General features: G+C 40.4%; 1 protein-coding gene across 2 annotated transcripts; it reads right to left on the reverse strand.

The window, feature by feature from the left end:
• Positions 1-6,300: 6,300 nt before the first annotated feature.
• Positions 6,301-23,861, reverse strand: TMEM263 (transmembrane protein 263). 2 transcript variants are annotated; one of them, XM_019642629.1, is made up of 3 exons: positions 21,240-23,861; positions 10,845-10,914; positions 6,301-8,288 (listed from the first exon to the last, which is right to left on the reverse strand). In XM_019642629.1, the coding sequence occupies exons 2-3, from the start codon at positions 10,906-10,908 to the stop codon at positions 8,002-8,004; spliced, it is 351 nt and encodes a 116-aa protein (XP_019498174.1). In that variant the 5' UTR covers positions 10,909-10,914; positions 21,240-23,861; the 3' UTR covers positions 6,301-8,001. The 2 variants fall into 2 exon arrangements, with proteins under 2 accessions (XP_019498174.1, XP_019498173.1); XM_019642628.1 differs by lacking the exon at positions 21,240-23,861 and adding an exon at positions 15,406-16,212.
• Positions 23,862-24,925: the final 1,064 nt, after the last annotated feature.

Consider the following 24,925-nt stretch of genomic DNA (forward strand, 5'->3'; position numbering starts at 1 on the left):
TTACTTACTATTCTACAGATGATGAGATTCTGGCACAGAAAGGGTAAGTTACTTACCCAAAGACACACAAGATTGTTTGTTCAAGAAAAAGAATGGCAGCAAGTATGGTTGGGGCAGGGCTGAGTGTCAGGGAGCGTGGTGCAAGATAAAAGGCGAGCAGTACAGGTCCATCTAAGAGCTGAATCGCATTCTAAGTGCAGTGGGAATCCCTTGGAGAAATGTTAAGTTTGTGCCTGTTCTGAAATAACCAGTTGTGCTCGCTCGCTCTCAAGTGTCTCAGTTTGGAATACATTATACATTGTATGGTCGCCTTTTAGATGTCAGTTTTGAGATGCCCACTTGGTATCTGAGCAGAGATGTCAGGCAAATGGCAAAGTCTGGAGTTGTGAGAAGTCAGAACTAAAGAGAAATATTCAGGGGCCATCTGCATATCTGTGGTATTTAAAACTATGACCCTAGACGAGCTTGTGCAGAAACAAAGTATAGATTGGTAGCAGTGGCTGGCCAAACCTGGAAAGGGTTAACTAGAGGAAGAAGTCGCCAAGAAGAGAGGGCATGGTCAATAATATTGAATGCCACGGAGAGGTCAACTAAGATAAAAGTGACGGATGAATTTAGCCAAAAGGAAATCATTAGTTGGCCTTATCAAGAGTGATTCTGGCGGAATGAGCAAGGTCAGAAGGCACCCGGAGTGGGCTGAGAGAATAGGAGATGAGCAAGAGGCAGAAGCTGTCAAGTTTTTCAAGAAATTTTGCTGCAAAGGGAAGCAGAAAAACAGGTTGTGAGATTAATTTTTCCTTAAAGAAAATACGAGAACATGTTTATATGCTGATGGGTATGACCCAGGAGAGAGACGATGAGAGATGGAAAACTGCAGGATTAATAAAATGAAGGTGGTCTGACTTTGGGGAAGAGTAGAGATACTAGTCCTGGTCCACGGAGAGTGGGCCCAGATGTAGGCAGGTTGATGGGAGGGGGTGGCATGAGAGGCTGGAGAATCACTGGTTGCTTCTTTACAGGGAAGGACAGGAGGATGGAAGGAGACGAGTACAGCTGGAGGGCTGCAAAGAGGAGGTGTGAAATAGTTGTTGGGAGCAGTAGGAAAGTGAACATACAAGAGGGGCTTTGAGAAAGCTCGACAGAGTTGAGTGGGCCATGTGTGCTTTGTGGCCATTAGTTTAAAGAGCCTAGTCAGTACGGCAAAATTTAGTTGTGCAGGCTCACGCACAGAGAACCAGAGGCAGTTACGGTTTTATAAATAACATTTGTAGCTTACTCTAACTTGAAAAGATTAAGTTAAAAAACAATCCACATTCATGGGAAAACATGCAGTATATACTGACTTTATTTTCCCTTAGACCAAATCCCATTCCATATTTTCTTTTGTAAGCCTTTGAACCTCTGCCTTTTAAAAAAATTTTATTTTTGTATTAGTTTCAGATGTACAAAGCAATGTAATAGACATTTAAACCCCTCATAAAATGATAACCCGCCCCCCAAGCTACTACCCCTCTGACATCTTATATAGCTATTACAATACCATAGACTACCTTCCCTATGTTGTATTCCGCATCCTGTGACTATATGTACCTTTATATTTAGTTATAGTTGACATTCAACATTATTCTGCTTCAGCTTCAGGCGAATAGTGCAGTGGTCAGGCATCTGCACAGTCTATGACATGATCCCCCTGATAAGTCCAGTGCCCATCTGGCACCTTACATGATCTTTACATTATTGATTATATTCTCCATACTGTATTAACTACCAATTAGTATTTCTTAATACCTTCACTTTTTTCACCCTGCCCTCAACCCCTTTCCCTTCTATCACCCTGATAGATCCCATCTGGCACCATACCTAGTTATTACAGTATTATTGAGTATATTCCTTATGCTATACTCCACATCCCCATGACTACTGTATTAACAACCAATTTGTACTTCTTAATCCCTTCCCCTTTCACCCATCCTTAACCTTCCTCCTATCTTAAAGAAGTCCCTCTAAAATACCTTGTAATACTGGTTTGATGGTGATAAACTCCTTCAGCTTTTTCTTGTCTGGGAAGCTCCGTAGCTGTCCTTCAATTCTAAATGACAGCCTTGCTGGGTAGAGCAATCTTGGTTGTATGTTGTTGCTTTTCATCACTTGAAATATTTCCTGCCACTCCCTTGCCTGCAAAGCCTCTGTTGAGAAATCAGCTGCCAGTCTTATGGGGGCTCCCCTGTAGGTAACTAACTGCTTTTCTCTTGCTGCTTTTAGGATTCTATTTAACCTTTGGCATTTTAACTAGGATGTGTCTTGGTGTTGGCGTCTCTGGATTCATTTTGTTTGGGACTCTCTGTGCTTCCTGGGCTTGTATGTGTATTTCATTCACCAGGTTAGGGAAGTTTTCTGTCATATTTCAAGTAGGTTTTCAATTCCTTGCTCTCTCTTCTTCTGGTACCCCTATAATGCGAATATTGGTACGTTTGATGTTGTCCTGGAGGCTCCTTAAACTCTCCTCAATTTTTGGATTATTTTTTCTTGTTTTCTGTTCTGCTTGGGTTTTTTTCCTGCTACCTTATCTTCTACATCGCTGGTTCATGTCTCTGCTTCATCTAATCTACTGTTGATTCCCTTTAATGTAGTCTTCATTTCCAGTATTGTATTCTTTATTCCCGACTGGTTCTTTTCCATGTTTTCTATCTCCATTTTTATGCTTCCTATCTCTCTGTTGAAGTTCTCCCTGAGATCACTGAGCATCCTTATAACCAGGGTTTGGAGCTCTGCATCTGATAGATTGCTTGTCTCCATTTCTTTAGTTCTCTTTCTGGAGCTTTGTTTTGTTCTTTCATTTGGGACATGTTTCTTTGTCTCCCCATTTTGGCTGCCTCCCTGTGTTTGTTTCTATGCATTAGGTAGAGCTGCTATGTCTTCCAGTCTTAGTAGAACGGCCTTAGGTGTGCTGTGCGGTTCAGTGACAGTCTTTCTGGTCACCTGAGCCACGTGCTCCAGGTGTGTCCCTTGTGTGAGTGTGTGTACTCTCCTCTTGTAATTGAGCTTTGGTTGATAATTGGACATCAGTGAGAGTGACTGACCCTTGGGCTCACTGGTTGTGAGGACTGGCCTTGATTACACTGGAAGAGCTGTTGTGCAGGGGCTGACCCTACAGAGCAGTATCTGCCTCAGCAGGACTCTGGTGTCTGCTCAATCTACCCCTTGGGTGTGTCATTCCAGGACGCAGCTAGGTAATGCTCCAGCTCATTTTGAGGCTGGCCACTGGGGGGCGCCAGCCCCAGGACCACCTTGGTGGGGATCCACTGTAGGTCAAGTTCAACTGCTGCCCACACTGGAAGCACCTTGAGAAGCTAAGCTGAGAACCAAGGCCGGGTGCCTCTAGTGCCACGCTTAGGGCTGCTCAGCCAGAAGTACAGGACACACTCAAACCAGAGGCTGTTTGTTTGGGTTCTGAGAACCTTTGAGAGACCCTACGAAAGTCTCCAGCATGAGCTAAGGCAGGCAGTTTGTATAAAAAAGCCACTGGAAGCTGTTCGGGTGTGTCTGTAAGTTGGACAAGGCCCGGTCTCGAATCACCAGGGCCTGGCAAACAAATGGCAGAGACTCAGATATGGAGGCCGCCTGTGTCTGGCAGAGAAGGGGGAGGGCTCACAAAGAAACAATGGCCTCTGCCAGCTCCTCCGTCCAGGAGAAAGCCGCCTCTCCAGCCTGTCCCAAGCCAGACAACTCAGTTCCCCACCATGTGTCCCAGCCGCCTTTCCAGCGGCTGCCCCAGCGCTGGAGCTCAGAGTGAGTGATTCCACTGGTGGGTAAGTCCGTGCACTATCCTTTCTAGAGGAGCGCCGGTGAGTGCAGCCACCTTCTGTCTCACTCAGTCACAATCTCCGCAGGTTTTCACAACCAGAAATTATGGCGGCTTCTCTCCCTGGCACCGGAACCCTAGGCTGGGGTAGGGCTGGGACCTCTCACTCCTCTAGGGGATGGGGAGGGACCCCCCACAGCCAAAATAGCCCTCCCGATTTTTAATGGGACCAGCCCATTCCGTGTCTCAGACCTTCCTACCAGTCTAGAGGTGGCTTCTTCTGCACATCCTTAGGTGAAAGGCTTCAGTTCAGCTTGATTTTAGGCTATTCTCAATAATGGTTGTTTTGTAGATAAGTTATAATTTTGATGTGGTTGTGAGAGAAGCACAGCGTTTACCTACTGCGTGCACCATCTCAGTATCTTCTCTCCGCCTTTTTCCATTTTTGCATTCTTATTTACATCTTTCTATGAATAAAATTTAAAATATTCAAAATCAACATAGCAGGGAGAGAGATATTCTTACATAAAATGTCATTTTATTTCCTGTGTGAAAAAGGCTCTAATAACAATTATTTCCTTCAAATAATTTACGTATAATTACACCAAATTTATTACTGTGACAAAACATAATTAGCTGCCCAAGTGTCACCTGATGACTCCAGTGAGGTCAAGTTAGACAGCCTGGTAAGTCAAGCATTAGGCAGCACTGTCAACAGCAGAACAAAGGACGAGTTACAGAGTGGCCTCACTTCTGTTTCTGGACATAGCTGGAGAAGTTGTGACTTAACACTAATTCAGGGGACACGTGGGAAATCCAACTAACATTGAAAGTTAACCTGTTCCGTATTTGTAAAGAGATAACTTCCCTCATATTTATTACATCACATAAGGTATGGACAGCACCTGGTGGGTAAGTAGATGCCCAGTAAATATCAATTTTCTGCCTTTCTCCAACTGGTTCTCATCCCTTTGAGTCATTTCTGTCCAGTGAGAGGTGTAAATTCGTTTCACAGCTACTTAGGACAGAGGGAAGTGCCCCCTACTTTATAACATCTCCATCAGTCCCCCAATTTTCAAGTGCATAGAAATCACCTGCAGAGGTTTTAACCTGTAGTCCTGGACCCCACCCTGCAGATTCAGCAAGTTAGGGTAAAACCTAATCTTTGTTAGAGCTGTTTAAAGTATATTTGTATTTCATGATTGTGTTGGCATCAAAATACATATTCAGAAATGTTTTGTTTGTGAATTAAGATAAAAAAAAATTGAAAAACTGGCTACAGTACTTTCCGAACTGCTGTGTAACTAAAAATTTTAAGACTACCCTGTTTTAAAATTTCCTTTATTTCCTTAGATCTTTATGAAACATTTCATCTTTTGCAGATTGTAGTGCTTTCATTAACAGATCCATGTATTATTTTCCCATTTTAATACAAAAAAAATTCAGTCATCAGTTATTTCATCTGACATTTCACTAAGTGCAGGATTCATGTCAACATTATTAGATCAGTCATTCAGGTGGGTCACACAAATTGTGCCAATACCCACTCAAAAGATAAGCTTAATAACAGATGCCTCCAGGTGTATACAACAATCTTAGTTTCTTGAAGTGAACTAGTACTGTTTAACAGGTCAAATTGCTAATTTACAAAAATAAGCTGGAAAAGACTCAAGTGTACTGCTATACACATTAAATGGCAAGTTTAGTTCAACAAGAACCTCTGTAACTATTCATTTGTACAGTTCTCTGCTGTCATTGCAAAAGCCTCTTCTGAACAAAGTGTATTTATAATTTAAAACAAACTTGATAAGATAGAATGTACCAGTTACCAGTAGGCTGTTCTGTAGCAGAAATTAATTACAACCATTTTCCTCAAGCAACATTAAAGACAACAAACTTGAAAATAAATATGCAAGCATACAGTAAACTAAACTCTGTATTTAGAAATTCAGGTACAAAGCACAGCAGAGCCTATGACTATTGAAGATAAATTAGAAATATAAACTAGCAATGAAGCAATAATTTCTTTCAAATAGCAGGAAATGAGTTCTCCAATACCATTATTTAGATCATTATTTGTGTTCATCTATTAATTTTGGAGTTTTTTTAATCCTCCATCGGGCGCAACTGATCTCACAGATTCATTGCACACAAAGCTGCCGCTATGAACTACGTCTTTACTGTACTAAGTCACAAACACGACTGGCAATAGGTTACGGTAGAGGGGGGAGATACGGAAGCGATGAGTCACGATACTTAACTGTTAGATATTTGAAAATTTGTGTGCAATGAATCTGTGAGATCAGTTGCACCTGACGGAGGGTTAAAAAACCCTTTGCTAATTATGACATTTGACCAGATATACCAACAAGTATACCTTAAATCAGACAGCATGAAATAAACGGCCACTTAATTTCTGATGACTTGAACTTCTTAACGACTTTTCAGTTTTGTATACTGTAGAAAGGTTCTAGAACCTTTGTTGATTTGGTATTTATGGAAGCTTTTAAAAGTTATGTTCTTATCCATTTGTTAATCCACATTATTAATGAAAAACTCAGTCGTTTACATTTAAGCCTTGAATTCAGAGTGATTGTTTTTAAGTTCTCAGGAATGCTATTTGACTTATTTTCTCCAGAACTTCACACTTTTCCTCCTGTCCCTCGCAAGGAAAAAAAAAAAATGTCTGCAGAATGAAGGCATATTTCCAGACTTAAGTGTAAAGAAAACTAAGATTTTTTTCAGGTTTGGATTTAACCTTTAGTTAAGAGAATTGCCATATATATATGATATATATACATATATATATACATATATATATGTATATATATAATCTCATATATATCATATATATACTTTTTAAATTTATGAAACTGAACATGAAAAAACAAAAAGATGAATTCCAGCTAAGTCATATCCTTTGAGAATGAATGAGACATGATGAGATATGTTAATAAGACATGACACACTTACCCATAATCAAACACTTCAATTCCTTGCCTAAAATTGACTTGGAAAATGGTACAAAATCTACAGCTGTTTAAAGGATGGTAAGATAATATATTTTAAAAGCCTATAAACCATTGAAAGCACTTACATATATGCTTTACATTCAAAACTAACTTATGGAGCCCATTTTATTCAATTTAAAAGTCAGCCCCCCCCATATTTATGGTTGCTTTTACTATATTTTTAAAAGGGGGTACTGCTAATAATTTAAGCCATCCTAGAGATAAAATAGGTGTATAGAATTCTTTTTATATCTTGGATGTTCTAGGTAATTCTTAAGAACTTTATTTGTTCTTCCTTAATCTGAAACTCTTCCATCATAGCTTCTGACCAGCAAAGAAACATTCCTTAGGCACTGTGAGGTGTCCTGATGATGGAGCGGGAACCCAGGTTGAAGCATACAATTCGGTTAGAACTACTGACAGTTAACACTCTTATCTGCTGAGAGCGAGAAATACCTTTACCCCACAACTCCTGAGATTCTTTAAGAGGAAAAACCAATTTCACAAACAATTTGTAAGACAATCCATGTATAAGTCTAAAAACTGCACATATTTATGGTACTAGATGTTTTCTTTTGTAAGGCATCAATGATTAAATTAATATAATGCATATCTAACAAAAGATGGTTAACACTCAGTATCAGAAAACCACTTATCTTTTCTCTTAAACTTCTCTAAGTCCTGCTACTTTTATCAGCTTAAATAAGAAAAGAATGCCTCTTGGCCTAATTAACTATGGTTATAAAAAAAACAAAACTAAGACATCTGAAACTTAGGCACATCAAAGTTACAGTTTATGTAGTTCAAGGTTCCCTTCTTAAGGGGCAGATGAGTTACCTGGCACATTATACATATGGAACTATAAAGATCATCACTAAATTCAACTTTCACATTTTTAGTTAAACTAAAAGACTTATAGTAAATATTCAAATATATCATATCTTCAGTTACAACTGAGTAAGTGTAACATTTCACCAGATAAAAGCTGGAATTTAAGTATGAGAAACCTTCATACACTGTGCTAGTATTGGTCTCTTCTTTTTAGACGAAAGCCAGTCATCAATACTTTCAACACAGCAGTTTAGAAGATAAAATGTCCAAAACAGTTGAAATAGATGTAGTCCATAATTTAGCAATTCAATGCCACTGGCATCATAATGCTGTGGAGAGCAAATGTATCTCCATATTTTAGTCAGATTTGTCTTTCTTCTTTCCTGTTAAGGGCACTTTGTTTACAACAGCGGACCCAACAGCTGTAACACCTCCAGCCACAGCAGACACGCCTCCTTTCACCAGCCCGATTCCCATGGAAGGCACAGTTGTAACAGCTGTTTTGGTCACCTCCAGACTCTTTCCACCAATCCAAGCCACACCACCAATGGTGGCACCAACAGCTCCCTTTGTAACACTGAAGATACCCCCGGTCACACGGGACAACATGCCTGGTTGCTGCTGTGGGTGATCTTTTATTGATCCTAATAAGAGAAAATACCGTGAGACTGTTAAATATATGTTTTTACAAGGAAAGTACAAATCATTTAAATAACCTAAGACTTCCTAACTATCAGGAATTTGTTCAGATAAGGTTAACCACATAAATGCAAATTTACATATTTGGCAATGGCTAAATTTATAAAAACCAATTTTTTATTGAAATTATTTGAGTAATAGTTAATGTGTACTTTAAAATAGCTGAAATAAAAGATATAATAAGCATCTGAATGTATGGTAGTCCCTCCTTATCTGCAGTTTTTTTGTTTTTTTTTAATTAAAGATTTTATTGGGGAATTGGGGGAGGCAACAGTGTTGGGGAATTGGGGGGAGGGGAACAGACAAGTAGCTGTCCTTTTGTTCTTCAGTCTAGTGGTGGAGGATGTCGCTTCACTGGCCCATGTTGGTTTATCATTGCACTCTTCCTGGGTGAGGTAGTCGCTCACCAGCCATTGGATGGCCATTCACGGTGGCTCACGGCAGCTCACGAAAGTGCACGCCCCCTGCCAGCCAGCCCCACTGCAGCCTACGCCATCGCCGGCGACTCACGGCAGCCCAGCTCCAGGTAGAGCTATTGTTCACCATCTTAGCTGTAGAGGGCGCAGCATCACTGGCCCACATGTGGGATCCGAACCAGGGCCCTGCTGCTCAGAGCTGGTGTCCCAAGCCAACTCTTAACCAACGCGCCACTCGGCCGGCCCTGCAGTTTTATTTAAGCAATTTCAGTTACCCACAGTCAACCATGGTCTGAAAATACTTTATGAAAAATTCCAGAAGTAATTCATAAGTGTTAAACAGTGTGCCATTCTGAGGAGCATGATGGAATCTTGCACTGTCCCCCTCCATCCCACCTCGGGGATGAATCATCCAATGCCAAGGGGTCTCACGTGGCACGTCCAGTACAAGAAGATATTTTGAGACACCAGTCACATATTTTCTATCACAGTATACTGTTATAATTCCATTTTATTATTCTTGCTAATCTCTTACTGTGCCTAATTTATACATTAAACTTTATCACAGGTATACATGTATAGCAAAAACAGTATATACAGGTGCAGTACTACCTAAGGTTTCAGGCATCCACTGGGGTCTTTGTGTCCCCTGCAGATGATTGGGGAGAGGGGAGAACTACTGTATTAATTATAAAATTACGATGGAAAGGGTTTCATAATTGGTAAGTCTTTTGTAATCAAGGTCGCTAACACTAAGGTGGAAAATCCTGATTTGAGGATAGAACATGTAACTGCTTCATGCTGAATACCTCATGTACGATTATCCTGCTATGCCAAATTTGGTGCATATGCATTTAATGAAGACAATTTTTCTCAGTCAAATCAGATAAATCTTAATGCTGTTGATCTTTGAGTACAGTGCACTCTGAATTACCGCCGTATACATTATCTACTTCACAGACCACTTTTGGTTAGCAGGGTGCCACACAGCCATTCCGGAGGCTCGTTCTCTTCCTTGGCAGTCATGCTCCTGGGCAGCCTTTATCTGTCGCTTTCCTGCTGACTTTTTCACAAAGTCCTTATTCATTTTCTCACTAAGCCCTAACTTTTCAAATCTCTAGGATTATAGTCCTAAAAAATAAAGGAAAACAGATGAGCTAATAATTTTCTAGGCTATTTCTCCACCAAATTAAACTAAAACTAATCAGCTTACCGCCATCCTTTTTTAGGCTTAAGTATGAACTTTTCATTGTGTTTATTTTCCTAGCAATTTCATTTTTGCCTACCAACATAGAAATACAGGCAGGAACTTTTGGACTTGGTAACAGAACTGGGAAGAAAATACAGTACCGAGGGCTAGAAGTTCTGCCCTCGCCTCTTCCCAGAGACATCCTAGTCTCTGCTACTCCATTCTGGTTTGTGGGCCACTTCATCTCTTATTCTCCAATTTGATTCTCTCTTACCTAGTGATTGTCCTGTACAAACATGCTGTTGTCCAAGGAGATCACTACTTGAATTGTTATAATAATCTATACCAAAACCATAAATTAAAAAATGCTTATAGGCATTTTCTGTATATAGTCAAGACATTTAGCTGTGGTTAGTGTTTCCAAAATGATTCATAATATCACAATTTTCAAACTAAAAGAGAATTTGAATTAAGCAGACTCTAAGACCATGTATAAGATAAGAGAGAGCTACCAGTTATAATGTAATGAAAAAATAGGAGTTTAACAACAAATCCCAAGTGCCTCCTGAGGTTTTTTATGCACAACATCAAAACGAAATACCCTTCCTCTGCACCCCACCCCCACTCTTTACAAATGATAGGATATTCTTTCCTGTGAGATAGTTTCAAAATAATAAGTAACAAAAATAGATCATGTATAATAAAACAGTTACATTATGTTCCCATTCACCAATATCTGTGTTTTCTTCTTAGAGGCTAAAAAGGTTTATCTTCAATTATTTTTGGAACATATTTACTGACAAGCTCAACAAGTGTGTTAAATTTAATAAAATCAATGATAACTTTAATTCACTAGGATTTTTTTTCCACTCTTAGTGTTACAGATGTACACTTACCTTCTGGTGGTTCATCACTAAGGTAAGATGGGATTTCTTGTTCATTTTTATCTGCCTGATTCATGATCTCCTAAAAAACACATATACACATTTCATTTTAACCTCAAAATGTGAGACTACCTCTTACCACATGCTCAATTAAGACTTTATTTGGATAAACAACATTTTAAAATACCCTTCACAAGACTACTTCATCTTGTTTCTCTCCTACTTCGTGGTGCTTAAGAAGTACTTTTAATTACACTAGTGGATTATAAATCTTATCTCAAACACCAAAGAGCGACAGGCACAATACAGGCTTTCTATGTTACTGCTGTTTCAACATAAATTGAAGATGACAAATTGAAAGAAAGTTGGAAAGTAGGGGTTAGGAGACAGAAATTTTAAGTGCTTCCTTCTACAGAATACTGACTAACTTAACTGTAATTTATTTCACAACAGACTTAAAGAAAAACCTGTACTATGACTAAAAAATGTGTTCTATTTGAAAAATTTCTAAAAAACATGACATCCTTCTCCTATAAAGATGACACCAATCCAAATCACTAAAAGATGGATTTTGATTACATTTTATAGGTATTTTTAGAGCTCTTATGAATAGGCAGCAAAAGAACTCAAAATCTATGAAAAAATATATAGAGAGACTATGATTACCTCTAAGTACTCGTAAGGGAACCTAAGAAATAAAACTATGTTGGGATGAAGAAAATGTAGTTAAACTTTCTCTTCCCAACTCCCTTTACTATTTTAAAATATTTGCTTTTATATTCACTTGACTAAGTAAAGATTAAAACGAGTCAAGACTGGTCTAAAAGTTTTCTTGCTTGGCCAGAAAACAAGGGTTGTGGTCCCAGCAGCCAACTAAGTATTTCCTAGTCATAAAACCATGTAGCCTAAATCACTGTAACTGTGCATGAACAACAGAGGTTAAAAGGATATTATGAAATCCTTCCATTTGTGGCATGGATCAGCGGTTCTCAACCTTGGGGGTCGAACGACCCTTTCACAGGGGTCGCCTAAGACCATAGGAAAACAAAAAGATATTTACATTACGATTCAAAACAGTAGCAAAATTAGTTATAGAGTAACAACGAAAATAATGTTATGGTCAGGGGTCACCACACCATGAGGAACTGTATTAAGGGGTCGCAGCATTAGGAAGGTTGAGAACTGCTGGCATGGATGAACCTTAAGGGCATTGTGCTAAGTGAAATAAGTCAAAGAAAGGCAAGTACTGTATGTTCTCACTTAATATGTGGAATCTAGAAAGGCTGAAACAGTAGATTGGTGGTTGCCAGGAGCTGAGGGGTGGGGGAGGGGGGAAATGGGGAGATGTTGGTCAAAGGGAACAAACTTCCAGTTATGAGTAAGTTCTGGGGAATCTAATGTACAGCATGGTGACTGTAGTTAACAATAATGTATTATATACTTGAAATTCAGTGCTAAAAGGGAAGGTGTTAAAATGTTCTCACCATATCAACAACAAAAGTAATGATGTGAGATGAAGGATATGTTAACTAACCTTATTGTGGTAAACATTTTGCAATACATATATGTGTATGAAACCATTACATTTTACACTTTAAACTTACACAATGCTATATGTCAATTATATATCTCAAAGCTGGAAGGAGAAGACTATTGTGAAAACTATCAATGTACTTCAATACACTAATTAACAGATATTTATTGAGCACCTACTATGGGCTAGGTAATATTTTAGGTGAACGGGATTCAGCAGTGATCATCAATACAGACTAAAAAAATCTGTGCCATCATGAACATCCCCTATTGTCTAGTGGGTGAAGGCAATAAATAATATACAAAGTATATACTGTGTATCAGATGGTATTAAATACTATGGAGAAAAAGAGAGGGGGCGGGAGCATGCGATATTTTAAAAAAAACAGTCTATGAAGACCTTACTGTAGTGACACCCCAAAGGAGGTAAGGATACAAGACACTTGGATGAAGAGCCCTCAAGGCAGAAAAAACAAGAGCAAAGGTCCTGAGTTGGGAGCTCACCAGGAACAGCCAGAAGAGTGCAACAAGGGCCCCATCAAAGGGCAGTAGGAGAGGCGGTCAGGGTGAGGTGTGGGTCGCACAGGCCCAGACAGGTCATGGTGCTGGTTAGCCTTTAATTCTGAGTGAGGTGGGGAGCCAGTGGCAGGCACTGAACCAGAGGGGTGATGTGTTCTGATTTATACTTTTATAAGATCGTTCTGGCTGTTGTGGGGAGAACAAGCAACAGGAGAGCAAGAACACACAGAAAGACCTGTCCAGAGACTTAGCATAATTTTTCAAGGTTCATACACATTGCAGCATGTTTCAGAACAAAGTGGTTAATTTTCAGTGGTCAAAGGAAGGTCAAGGGAAGTTTTCCTTTCTTACTGCTTTCATAGCACCATATGCTCCAATAATTCATCCATATTTCCTTCTATATTTCAGTAATTGGGGCAGAAAATGTCGGTCGTGAATGAGGATGGTAAAAGGTAGTGGTTGTGAGAAGTGGGATTTTCCAAAGGTAATTTTAACTGCGAGCAATTCAACTTGCAGTGCCTTTAAAATCTAAAGCCTGTGTAAGATGGCACTTCACTGCACCCCCCAGACTCCAGCAGCACATGTCAAGTGCTTAAATAAATATTTTTAGTTGCTCTAGTGAAAACCCTGAGTCAGGCCACTTATCAAGAGCACCTAATCTTATGCTGGTCTGGTTTGAGGGTTTGAGAACTTAGCACATCCTCCCATACACACTTAAGATTTAAAAAGTAACAGTAAAGACATGTAATCTCTGACCAAAAAAAAGAATTACCAGCTGCTGCATTACTGGGAGTTCTTGATTGACTTGCCTTAATTTTAAAACTCCCTTAAACCAGAATGTTAAATTTATTTCCATTCATAGTTTGTTTTTTTTCTGTTTTGTTTTGTTTTTTTAAGATTTTATTGGGGAAGGGGAACAGCCAAGTTGTTGTCCTTCAATCTTAGTTATGGAGGGCGCAGCTAGCTCAGCTCCAAGTCCAGTCACCATCCAGCAGCTCAGCTCAAGGTGCCATATTCAATCTTAAGTGCGGGCGGGCGTAGCCCGCCATCAACCCATGCAGGAGTCAAAACAGCAATCTTGTTGTTAGGAGCATGTGCTCTTACCAGCTGAACCATCCTGTCACCCGTTGGCAGCTCAGCGCAGCTCAGCTCGTGCGCAGCTCACTAGCCCAAGTGGGAATTGAACTGGTGACCCTGTTGCTCAGAGCTTGCACTCTTAAGCCAACTGAGCCACTAGGCCAGCCATATTTATATTTCTTTAATTTATCATCATGGTAAGATCATGAGGAATTATACAGCATAGTGTTTAAAGTTCTGGGATCAGAAAGCCTGATTTTGAATCCCAACTTGACCATAAACTGTGTGGCTGAGGACAAATAACTATCAGATCCTTGCTGTTCAGGAAATATAAAATAGAAATTAAAGATATTCTAGCCCTCATTCTAAGATGAGAATACTGTTTAACAAATTCAAAACAAAACATGCAGAAATTCCTGGCAGAATGTGTCTCGCTTCCTAAGGCATAACCAACTCTTCTGGAGCTGCTTTCTTCCCCACTAGACTGTTCATTCCTAGGAGAGAGACACTTGGTCTAGTTTGCTCATCACTGTAGTCCCGGTATCTGTATACCACACACATACAAATCCATGAGCGCGCCTGGCTGATCACACTGATCAATAGATGGGCTACCATACCCTGTGAGAAATATTGGGAAATTATATACATATATGCATCTTACATATTTTAGCTGGAGTTTTAAAAATAGATGATAGCAATTACATACATTTCAAAACCACCTTTCTGTATATATCCCACAAATTCCCACTAAGAGTCTTTTCCTCCTAATATGGAACTCCTTAAAAAGTATTCATTTTTCCATATGTTATAATTTTTAAAAAAAGACCACCATGTAAAAGATTAGAGCTGCTTTATACTATGAGAGCATAAAAGACATGCAGATTCATCTAAGGCGAGCTGACACTATTCTGTGAGCAGATACCACTGTCAGACCTGTGCTTTAAGAAGCCAACTGACACAAGAACAGATGGAAGGACAGAGATTAACTGCAGTGTCTACTTTACAGTCCAGTGAGACGGAATAAGTCTGAACTCTTGCCAGTTTTTCCTGTTTAAATAAATGTTTGGGCCAAAATCCTAGGAGTAGCCCTGGATTTCCTTTTTTTACATTCCCATCTAATCACCGGTTATTGTTGCCTAAGTAAATCCAGAATATGACTACTCATCACCTTCACTGCTACCACTATCAATTAGGCCTACATCATCAGTCTTACTTGGACTACAGAATCCCTTAACTGGCCTCTGAGCTTTCAACGCTGGGAAGCTAGACCGTTAAGCCATGCCATACTTTGCTTACAGCCCTCCCTGTGCTTCCTGTTTTTCTCAGAATAAATTCCAGAGCCCATCCCTTCGCCTTTGAGGCCTGACATCTAGCACTGATATCATTTCCTACCACCTGCCTCTTGTTCATTCCAGTCTAGCAACACCGGAGCTTCCTTGCTTACCTTCTGAAAGGCTTGTACCCAAAATATGTACATGGCTTTGCTTCCTTACTTCTTTCAGGTCTTCGTGCAAAAGTCTTATCAGAGGTCTTCCCTGATCCTACTCCTCCATCGTTTTCACCTAACCCTGCTCTATTTTCTTCATTGTTCATACTGTCACTTGATGTATGTACCTGTTTACTGTATGTCTCTCTCAATTAGAATGTAATCTCCATGAGAACAAGGTTTGGTTTCATTCACTGCTCAATCCCAGAGTCATAATCAATGACTGATGCATGGTAGATGCTCAAATACTTCAGTTTTTTGGTTTTTTTTTTTTGTATGAAGTAGGACATAACTTCAGTATTAATGTGAGATAAAAGGAGAATATCGGATGCAAACTTTCTGGTATGAGCAACTAAGTAGATAGAGATGATGAACACATGGGATAAGAGAGGAGAAACCATTTACTTCTGAAAGAAGATGAAGGACTTTTGTGGTAAGAACGCTTAACATGAGATCTGCCTGCTAACAAATTAAGTGCACAATACACTATTTTGACCACAGGTACAGGAACCCACTTGTTTTTGAACAGCTGTACTGGAGATGCCTTTAGGGCATCCACGGGAGACGGCTGGCAGGCCCCTGGATTACAGGGGCTTGAAGCTCAGCACGAAGTCTGAGTTAGAGCTCAGGTCCTGAGAGTGGTTTGAAGTGGTAGCTGAAGCTATGGGGGGTAGGTGATATGATCAAGGAAAAGCGTGATCAGAGGGAAGTAGACTGATAATTGGACTGCTCATATTTAAGAGGTGTGTGAAAGAGAAGCCAACAAAAACAAACAAAATATACCTGAAAAAAAAAAAAGAATAGTCAAATGAGTACAGCCTCATGGAAGGCAAGAGATGAATTTTAAGTTTCCTAAGGGTACACACAATGCAGGATACAATGAAGACATTAAAATAATTTATGAAGATCAAATACTATGGGGAAATGCTAATGTTATATTTAGAGAATATAAAAGGCAAATATCATATCCAACTTTTAAAAAAAATGCACATAAAAATACTATAAGGAAGTATACCAAAGTGTTGACAAAGATTGCCACTAGGGGGGTAGGGAAAAATTACATTATATATACAAGTATATAATTTCTATATATAGAATACATATTTAACATCTATATTTTAATTTTCTATGGTAAACAGGTATTGCTTTTGTAATTAAAGAAAAAAACATACTTTGAAACCTTGGGAATCAGTGATATACATAAAGGATATTTTTAAAGATTCTGCATTTCATCTACCTAGTTCTAAGTTTTCATCCTCAAAACATCCAAAAAACATTGTACTTGAATCACAAAATGCTGACTTAAGGAAAATGACATCACTGAGTTTTATGCATGATTAGGTCCTTGGGAAGGACACCCTAACAAACAGCCTTACGCAGGCTATTACTACATTAACTGGACCACACTTTTAGGGAATTATCCACTGCATCACTTAATAGCTTTGACATGGAGGTCTACAGAAGAAATTTCTTTACAAGTATTCAGAAAACCTTTTGTTTCCCTGCAAATATTTAGCATGTTCTCTTGGAGATCTATGTACTTTCCTGTTTAAAAGATACAAAGATGTGATGTCTCCATTTTCCCTTTGGCTTCTAGGAAGCTTATAGCTAAAATTAATACTGCTCATCTAGGTAAATTCCTGTGGCCTGCATAGCTGTGTCCTAGTCCCCCCTACCCCAAACTCCATACCTCCTCAAGACCTCCATTCTTATTGCTATTTTCCCTCGTCTGCAGTTGGAATATCTTATTTATAGTCTTACCTTTTTGTTTGTACATGTTTTTGCTGTAAGCTAACACATATTTGTGGCATATAATATTTGTAAAATAAGTGGGATAAAAATATCACTTGTGTACACATTAACTTTAAACATCACAGGAAAAGATGCATACCAATATATGGTCCAAATTTTTGGTTAATAAAAAACTTTAAGCTAGAATCGTGCCTTTCAAATGTACTTCTTTAAGAATAGGCAGTGCTGTGCCAGGGGCTTCAAGGACCACAGGAGACACATGATGCATGCATTTTACTACACAGTAATTTAAAATACTACTTTGTTTTCAAATATACACTAATTAAAAAGTTTAAAGTGCTTGGGAATTTTTTAAGATGACTAGACGTTTAAGAAATTTCATTCTTGCCTGGAGCTTATTCAGTGTATACTCTCAAATTTACCAGCTCTCTTCCCAGCCCAACATATTCCTACCTCCTCCGTGAGTTTGCTCTTAAGTTAGGAGTATTTTTGGTAGAAAAGTTTGAAATATACTATTGTACAGAAACATTAACAGTTACATTTAATATTGTTAGCAATAGTTACCAACAGGATTATCAATAAACAATAAAACGAACTCTGGAGTTGTGCAGGCCAGAAGCCAGGCTACCTACACAGAGGAACTTGCTGTTAGAGGGCTCTGCAAGTCCTAAGAGGCCACAGACATTCTTTTGTATGTACGACTTGTATATTTTTTTATGTTTGAGTTTCTTGTACATCACTGGTATTAACAGCAAGTATGCAATATTAAAATTCCTCTAGAACTCTTAGGTAATCAAAATTGTGTAAAAGCCATGAGTATCTGGAGTATATATGTATTTTTTCTGAACTCCCAATTTGATCGTAAGTTACCTTATAAAGGTATTTTTGCAAAAATCCTTAATTATCTATAATGCCATCTGTACTTTTTATTCACATAAACCATTCCCAACCTCTCCACATGTATATGTGTCAAACTTTTACTGATATTACCTGTTTATGGGCATTATCACTTTGTCACTAAGATGATCTGCTAGTAAAATTTAAAACTATACATGTGGAGACAAGTAAACAACCAACAGTAATAAGTGTCGAATGACTTTTGAAATGTGTTACCCTTAAACAAAATTAAATTCTATGCAAACTATCTGCCTTAAACTCACTGAATCATTACTTCACCATACACTTGGGTCCCTACTGAGTGCCAGGCACCCTGTTAGGCACTGAAGATTTCAGTGTGGTTAACGACACACAGGACTGCTCTAAACCAGAGTTCACAATCCAGTTTGGATACACCTTCCCTGCACTTATCAATTTATTTTCATTGAAAAAACAAAGAGACATCTGCTCTCTAGGAACTCATAATGTACATGTGTATTTTAAAAAGCATCCTTTCCTAAGGAAGGTAAAGACAGAAAACAGCCTTTAAATCAGAACAAATAACTTCACTTATTCTATGGACATAAGCAGTTTCGCCATTTGATCCTGACATGAACAGACTATACCAACTAAAACTGGTTGGGTGTGCTTTTTAAAAGAAACTCTGAAATATAAAAGACAACTTCGCTATACACTGCAGTTCCTCAGCAGTAACTTTAAGCATGTTAGGCCGGTGAGAAATAATTCTTGTCCAGTACCATAGTTATCATATATAGGTATCACATATAGCAGCTGGTAAATACATTGAGCAAGGATTACTAATAACACTATTCCCTAGAGAGTAATTTCGTCTCATAACAGAAATAAGTAAACAAATGCTTCTTAGGAAGCTTTTTTTTTTTTTTAAGGAAAACAGATGCATCAATGTTTGTGGATATCTGTAACACTTTACCTATATATAGAGGTTTCATTAAAATGAAACCAAAGTCTGAAAATAGTACATACATTTGCCTATGGCTAAATACCCCTCTATGTACCAAAGGAAGTTAAACAGCACTAACAAGCTGTATAAAGCCTACTACAAAATATAGTGCACAACAGTTTACCTTCAAAGCTGCTTCAAAAACATGTTATTAAACAGTAAGTGCTAATTTCCATATAAGAAAAAGACTATAAATGAATTAGCTAAACTCTTCTACATATTCTATACATAGGAACTTTGCCACATCCTCACTCCCATGTGAGGGTGAGTTCTTTGCCAAATACCTACAAGGAGTTTCAAAAACATATTTATACAAAGCTTTAACACACATACACCAACAAGCAGTGTGTGTGTGTAAACACACATATAAAAACACCAGCTTACTGTTTTTTGGCTTCTCTAGTTAACCAACTATCCTGAACAGGCTGCTCTTAAAAATGGCCCTTGCCCAGTAAATCAACAGCAAACAAACTACAAGAAATGCAATGCATCTGGCAGGGAAAAAAAATAAAAATCTGCCAGTAAAACTTGTAAGTGGGCCACATAGTAACAAGTAACAACTGACAGTATCAAAATGGCAATTTTTAAGTGCTGCCCTTAAATGAAACATTAAGCAGAATTACAGTATACTTTCAAACCAGATAACCAGTACCAGTCATCTTCACTAAATTATTACATTAGCTCAAAAGATTTATGTGTCCCTACTGTGTGTCGGACACTATCAAAGACGGAGGTTTCAGCCTGAACAAGCAGGTAAAGAAAGACCCTACTCTGAAGGTGTTTATATATATAATCCAGTGAAATATCTTCAGGAAGTTTCAACACCGCAAATACTCAGTGACTGAAACAAAGAAAGGTAAAGATTTTCTTGGGAGTTGGGAAAAAAAAAATCTAACACAAGAATTACTTTAAGCTTTTCTAACAATGTTCTGTACATGTGGACAAATTTTTACTGAATGTGGTTTCTGATGCATTATAACAAAGACTAAAGGAATGAAAATGAGGAAAAAATCAAAACAGGATACATATGGGTTTATTAAAGGTTATTTTCCTCTTTCTTTAAAAAACAGGTACGGACAGGCATATACCTGTTGACGTGGTATCAATATTCCTGCGGAGCCCTTTAGAGCACCCACACCAGTGTAAGTTTTAAAGGTTAAACAATGGCATGTAACAGATAACCACAGACAGTAAGTATTTTCATTTGGAATGAGCCGTGTTCACAGGGCACAATAAATCAAGTAAGAATCTTCCTCTTTCTCTAGGTGTTTGTAAACCTTCCCCAGCGGCCCCTTCTCCCCCTTCCTCCCCCCCACTGATCCCTTTAGGCACTAGCAAGTCTTTTTTTTTTTTTTTTCCTTTAGCAGAGGGAGTGACGTGGCAGGAGAGGCAGAAAATGACCCCGGAGGAGCCGTGGCGAAGGCTGAGCTCAGCACCTCCTCCCTCCGCTCCACGTTGTACACCCAGCACACCCCCCACTCCTATAGGGTTCCAGAAATTCTGTCTTTTTAGGAGAGGGGATTTGATTGGAAGTGTGAGCTTGAGGACCAGTCTTGAAGCTGCGTGTGCTCGGCAGGCAGGGCTTTCGTCTTGGGAGGCAGTGATGGCACCAGTGGGCGCTCCAGCGGTCCCCGGTTACCCTCGGGCGCCGCCAGCGCCTCTCTCCATTCCCACTTTCAGGTTCAGGTCAGGCGTGGGGGTAGAGCTTTCCTACCTGGGAAGAGCACGGGGACTGTCCACTGGGGACCAGGGCTTGTGTGCCTGACCCCGAGAGAGGGGTTTAGCAACAGGTCAGGAGTTGGTGGGGCTGGGAGCCCCGCACACAGCCGCTCTGCTGCAACCCTCTCCTCTCCCAGGCTGCTGACTCCCCCATTCCCCCAGCATGACACCCAAGGAGCAAAGAAGTCAGGCGGAGGCTTCCATGGGGAGTCCCCAATCTCAGACCACGGTGGAGGAGTCAGCGACAGGTAAAGACAAATAACCCCGCCAGCGAACCTCCATCCGCCCCCAACATCGTCCAGCCCCTCCCCCTTTCCCCCTCGGTACCCCCAATAGGCCCCACTCGGGGTCGCCAGGCCCGGAGACGGGAGGAGGTGAGCAGCAAGAGAGCTAACGGAAGAAGGAGACGGAGAAGACGGCAGGAAGCCGGGACGGCATCCCCCGCCCTCGCAGCCCGACTTACCGCCGGGGTCGGGGGCCCCCGCCTGGGGCCGAGGCCGGGCGGAGGGAGCGGGCAGCACCGAGAAGGGCTGAGGCAGCCTGGGTGGCTGGCACAGCCCCGGGCGGTTGCGGACCTGGAGGCGCCTCCTCAAGCTGTGGAGGCAGAAGTCCCCGTTGACGGAGGCGTCGGCCTCTGGCTGCGGACGTGGCGCCGGACGCGACCCGCCCCCTCTGTCGCCTCCTCAGCTCCCGCCTCCTCCCGCGGCTCGGGCTCAGACGCGCACGCGCACCCCGGGGCCTCTCCCGCGCCCACCCGTTTCTCGAACTGCCCCGCTCTCCCAGGAGCCCCCTGCCTGCCGCCTGCCGACGTGCGCACGCGCGACTCCCCCAAGGCCTGCTCCCGCCCCTACGCCCCCTGGGTACCTCCGCGGCCGCTCTGCGCGCGCGCCTTCTCTAGGGGTCTCCCCGCCTCCTTTTCTCGGTCGTCCAATCAGATCCTGCGAGGGGCACGGAGCCCCGGGAACACCGAGGCTGCGGCCCTCGCACAAACTCGGGCGAGTACCTGAAGCCGTAGTTCCGCTACTATAACGGTCGCTCGGAATTCAGAACCTTCGCCCTAGGGAAGGTGTGTCGGTCGCCAATTTCCCCTGCCCTTTCTTTTTCCTGGGGTCTCAACCTGCTTTCCTTACCTGCTTCCTCTCGGGGTAGTGACGAGCCGGGCCTTCTCGCGTCCCTTCACTTTGACGCCCTCTGCACGATTTTACTGTGCAGTTTGACAGGGATGACGAGAGAGACATTGCTCATGTATGATTGTGTTTATTGGGAAAGCTTCCCTGCCCTTGAATTGAGCTTTTTGAGAGTAAGAACCCCTCGCTGGTTCGTTCGTCGTCGTCACCCAGCTCTTACTGCAATGCCGGGGGCTCGCCAAGCACGCGAAATTTGCTTAAGAGGGTGGGTGTTTAGTGGTGAAAAGAGAAGTGAATTGGAAATGAGCAAAACCTGGCATTAGGCCGCTCCGCCACGTACTGACTAGCAAGCACTGTGCTTCACGTCTCCCCGTCTTGGCAGAGGTTCTGCTTGCCGTCCTCCAAGGTGTTGAGAAGAGTGTAGTGGCAGGTAAGAGGATACTGTCTGGACCTCAGCTCCAGGTGATGTGAAGAACTCTCTGCGCGTCAAAGTAGGGGTTGTAATAGCCCACTTCATAGGTTCTTGCGAAGACTAAACGAGATACGTTGCACAAAGGCTGCTGAACCAGATTAATGGTATCTGTTAACCTGTTTGCCTCTCTTTCCACACCTATAAAATGAAGATGACAATAAATCATGGGTTTATTGAGAGAATCAAGAGATACTGGGTGTGAAGGAGCTTTATAAACCGGGAAGCTTTATAAACTGTACAAGCGTAAGATCTTCCTTCACAATCTAGTTAGCAAGACAAAACTCATGAAGCAACCAGTAGATAACCTCACAAGATGTTTTTTCAAGTGCAAAATAATCAGGTCGTGCAACTGAATAACTATTGACGAGGCTCAGAAAAGTACAAGCTCACCAAGGAAAGCATCCTGGAAGATGCTGACTTTTCTTCTTAAATGGAGTGGACTAAATATAGTTTGTGGTTTCACTGTAATCATTGATTTACCAAAGCAGCAAATCAAATCCGCTTAGATCATTGTGCTGAGACTATCAAGATATTTTAGTTTTCCAGAACTGAAGAGGATATTAAATCATCTTGTCACTTTACAATCTGATTTGGATGAGGAGGCGGGTTTATGGATTGTGTTTACCTAGCATGTGAAGAGGTGCCTACCTACTCTATTTTCTTGTTTCACCTAAATCTCTGTCTTCAATAAGTGATCTTTCCAGGGTGAACACTAGGCAAAAATTAAAGTGCACAGTTTCATTGTTTCTGCTTCCCCTTGCACTTCTTTCTCTCTACAGGAGAATTTAAACACTACTAAAGTATGAATGGCTGATAAAACTGTAGCCACTCCTGGGAGATTTTGCATTTTTACAGTTATTAAAGCCATAATCCACAGCAGTGGTTGAAACCATCTTATAAACCAACTGAGATGTAAGGGAGCTGTGGGGTGGAGGTTGTGAATTCACTAGAACCTTCTGAAACTGCAAGTATAGGTAGTCATGTATTTCTTGTAGCTGACACTAGTCATTTCTTATTGCCTCAGTTTTCTTACCTATAAAAATGAATAGTACCATTTAGTGCCCATGCACCCTTAGATTTAAAATGAAAATAAATACTATAATTTTGATGGAATGGCTTCTACAGAGGGATGCTTTCTTTATTTGGGATATCTTGGTGCAGCAGAAGGAGCTTCAAGGAAATGAGGCCCTATTCATTTTATAGATTAAATCCACTCAACTCTTCATTTCTGGCCTGAAAGCCCATTCTTAGATTATTAAAATGAAACTTTTTATTTCTGGATGTTATTTTTGAAAGATTGTATAATGTCTTAGAATATTGATAGTCCCAATAGTCCTTCAGGCAATAACTCTCTTTTAATGGAACAAATTCTTAATACAGCCTGTATCGATTATGCAATCTCTTAAATGGCTAAGTTTTCCTCTAGTTGATTACACAGAGCCTTTTGCGTTATTGAAAAACTAGAGCAATTATTGGGTTGTAGGAAAAGTCATGACGCATTTTTGCAACTGAAAACATAGAAAAAATACGTCATGACTTTTCCAACAACCCAACAGATGTGACATCGCATACTTAACAGTGTCGGGTAGTTCAAAAAGTAAGGGCCAGAAAGAAGCAACCTGGAAACCAGAAACATGGAAGCAAGAAAAACATTATTTATAGACTAATAGTACATTGAAATTGAAAGAGAAGCCAATCCAACCTTTTGTCCATCACATGACTACCTGCTAGCATATTAACAATAACAGTTCATTGTTGAGTTGTCATCCACTCTTCTCCATGTTCCTATGTGAACTCCTTTAAATGACAAATCACTTGGTGTAGTAGGGGCCACACATTTTCCTATTTCATCATGTTTTATAGCTATGCTGGCATTTTTAAATGAGCTGGACAATTAACAGCTTTATATAGATTACCGCCCAATGTCAATTGCTTTGCTTTTCTATCTTCACTTTCTTACTATTCTTTGACTTTCCTGGCACAAGTACCTGGAGTATTCTTGGTTTTCCTTTCTCTGCCCCAATCTCCTTCTTAATCTTTTCTGTGACATAACAATAATAACTAGGATTTATTTGTTTTTAGTATGTATCATCTTATTTCTCCCAACAATCTAATGAGGCAAGTACTATTATCCCCATATGTATATGAGGAAACTGAGTCATAGACAAGTTAGATAATTTACCCAAGGGCCCACAGCTAGTGAAGAGCAGACCCAGGAATCAAACCACTTTTTTTTTTTCTGACTCCAGGGCCTAAGTTCTTAACTACTATATTCTGAGGAAGAGAAAAGGTGTCGCTGATAACAAGTAGCTGGCCTGGTGCTGTTAGCTGGGCCTTGGTGTGTCCCGTTGAACAAAAACAGTTTCAGAGAACATCAACATCAGAAAAGGTCACTCCATGACCATGATGGATCAGGACAAAAAAGACTACTCCATAATTATGTCCAAACACAGGCAAAAACATAAACCTTATCCAAGCCTCCAAGTAGAATACACAAACTGAAAATATCAAACTAATACGAGTGGCTGTTACTTCTTTATCAATTACAGC

The sequence above is a fragment of the Hipposideros armiger genome, unplaced genomic scaffold (genome assembly GCF_001890085.2).
Source record: "Hipposideros armiger isolate ML-2016 unplaced genomic scaffold, ASM189008v1 scaffold_71, whole genome shotgun sequence".
In the NCBI taxonomy this organism is placed as follows: Eukaryota; Metazoa; Chordata; class Mammalia; order Chiroptera; family Hipposideridae; genus Hipposideros; species Hipposideros armiger.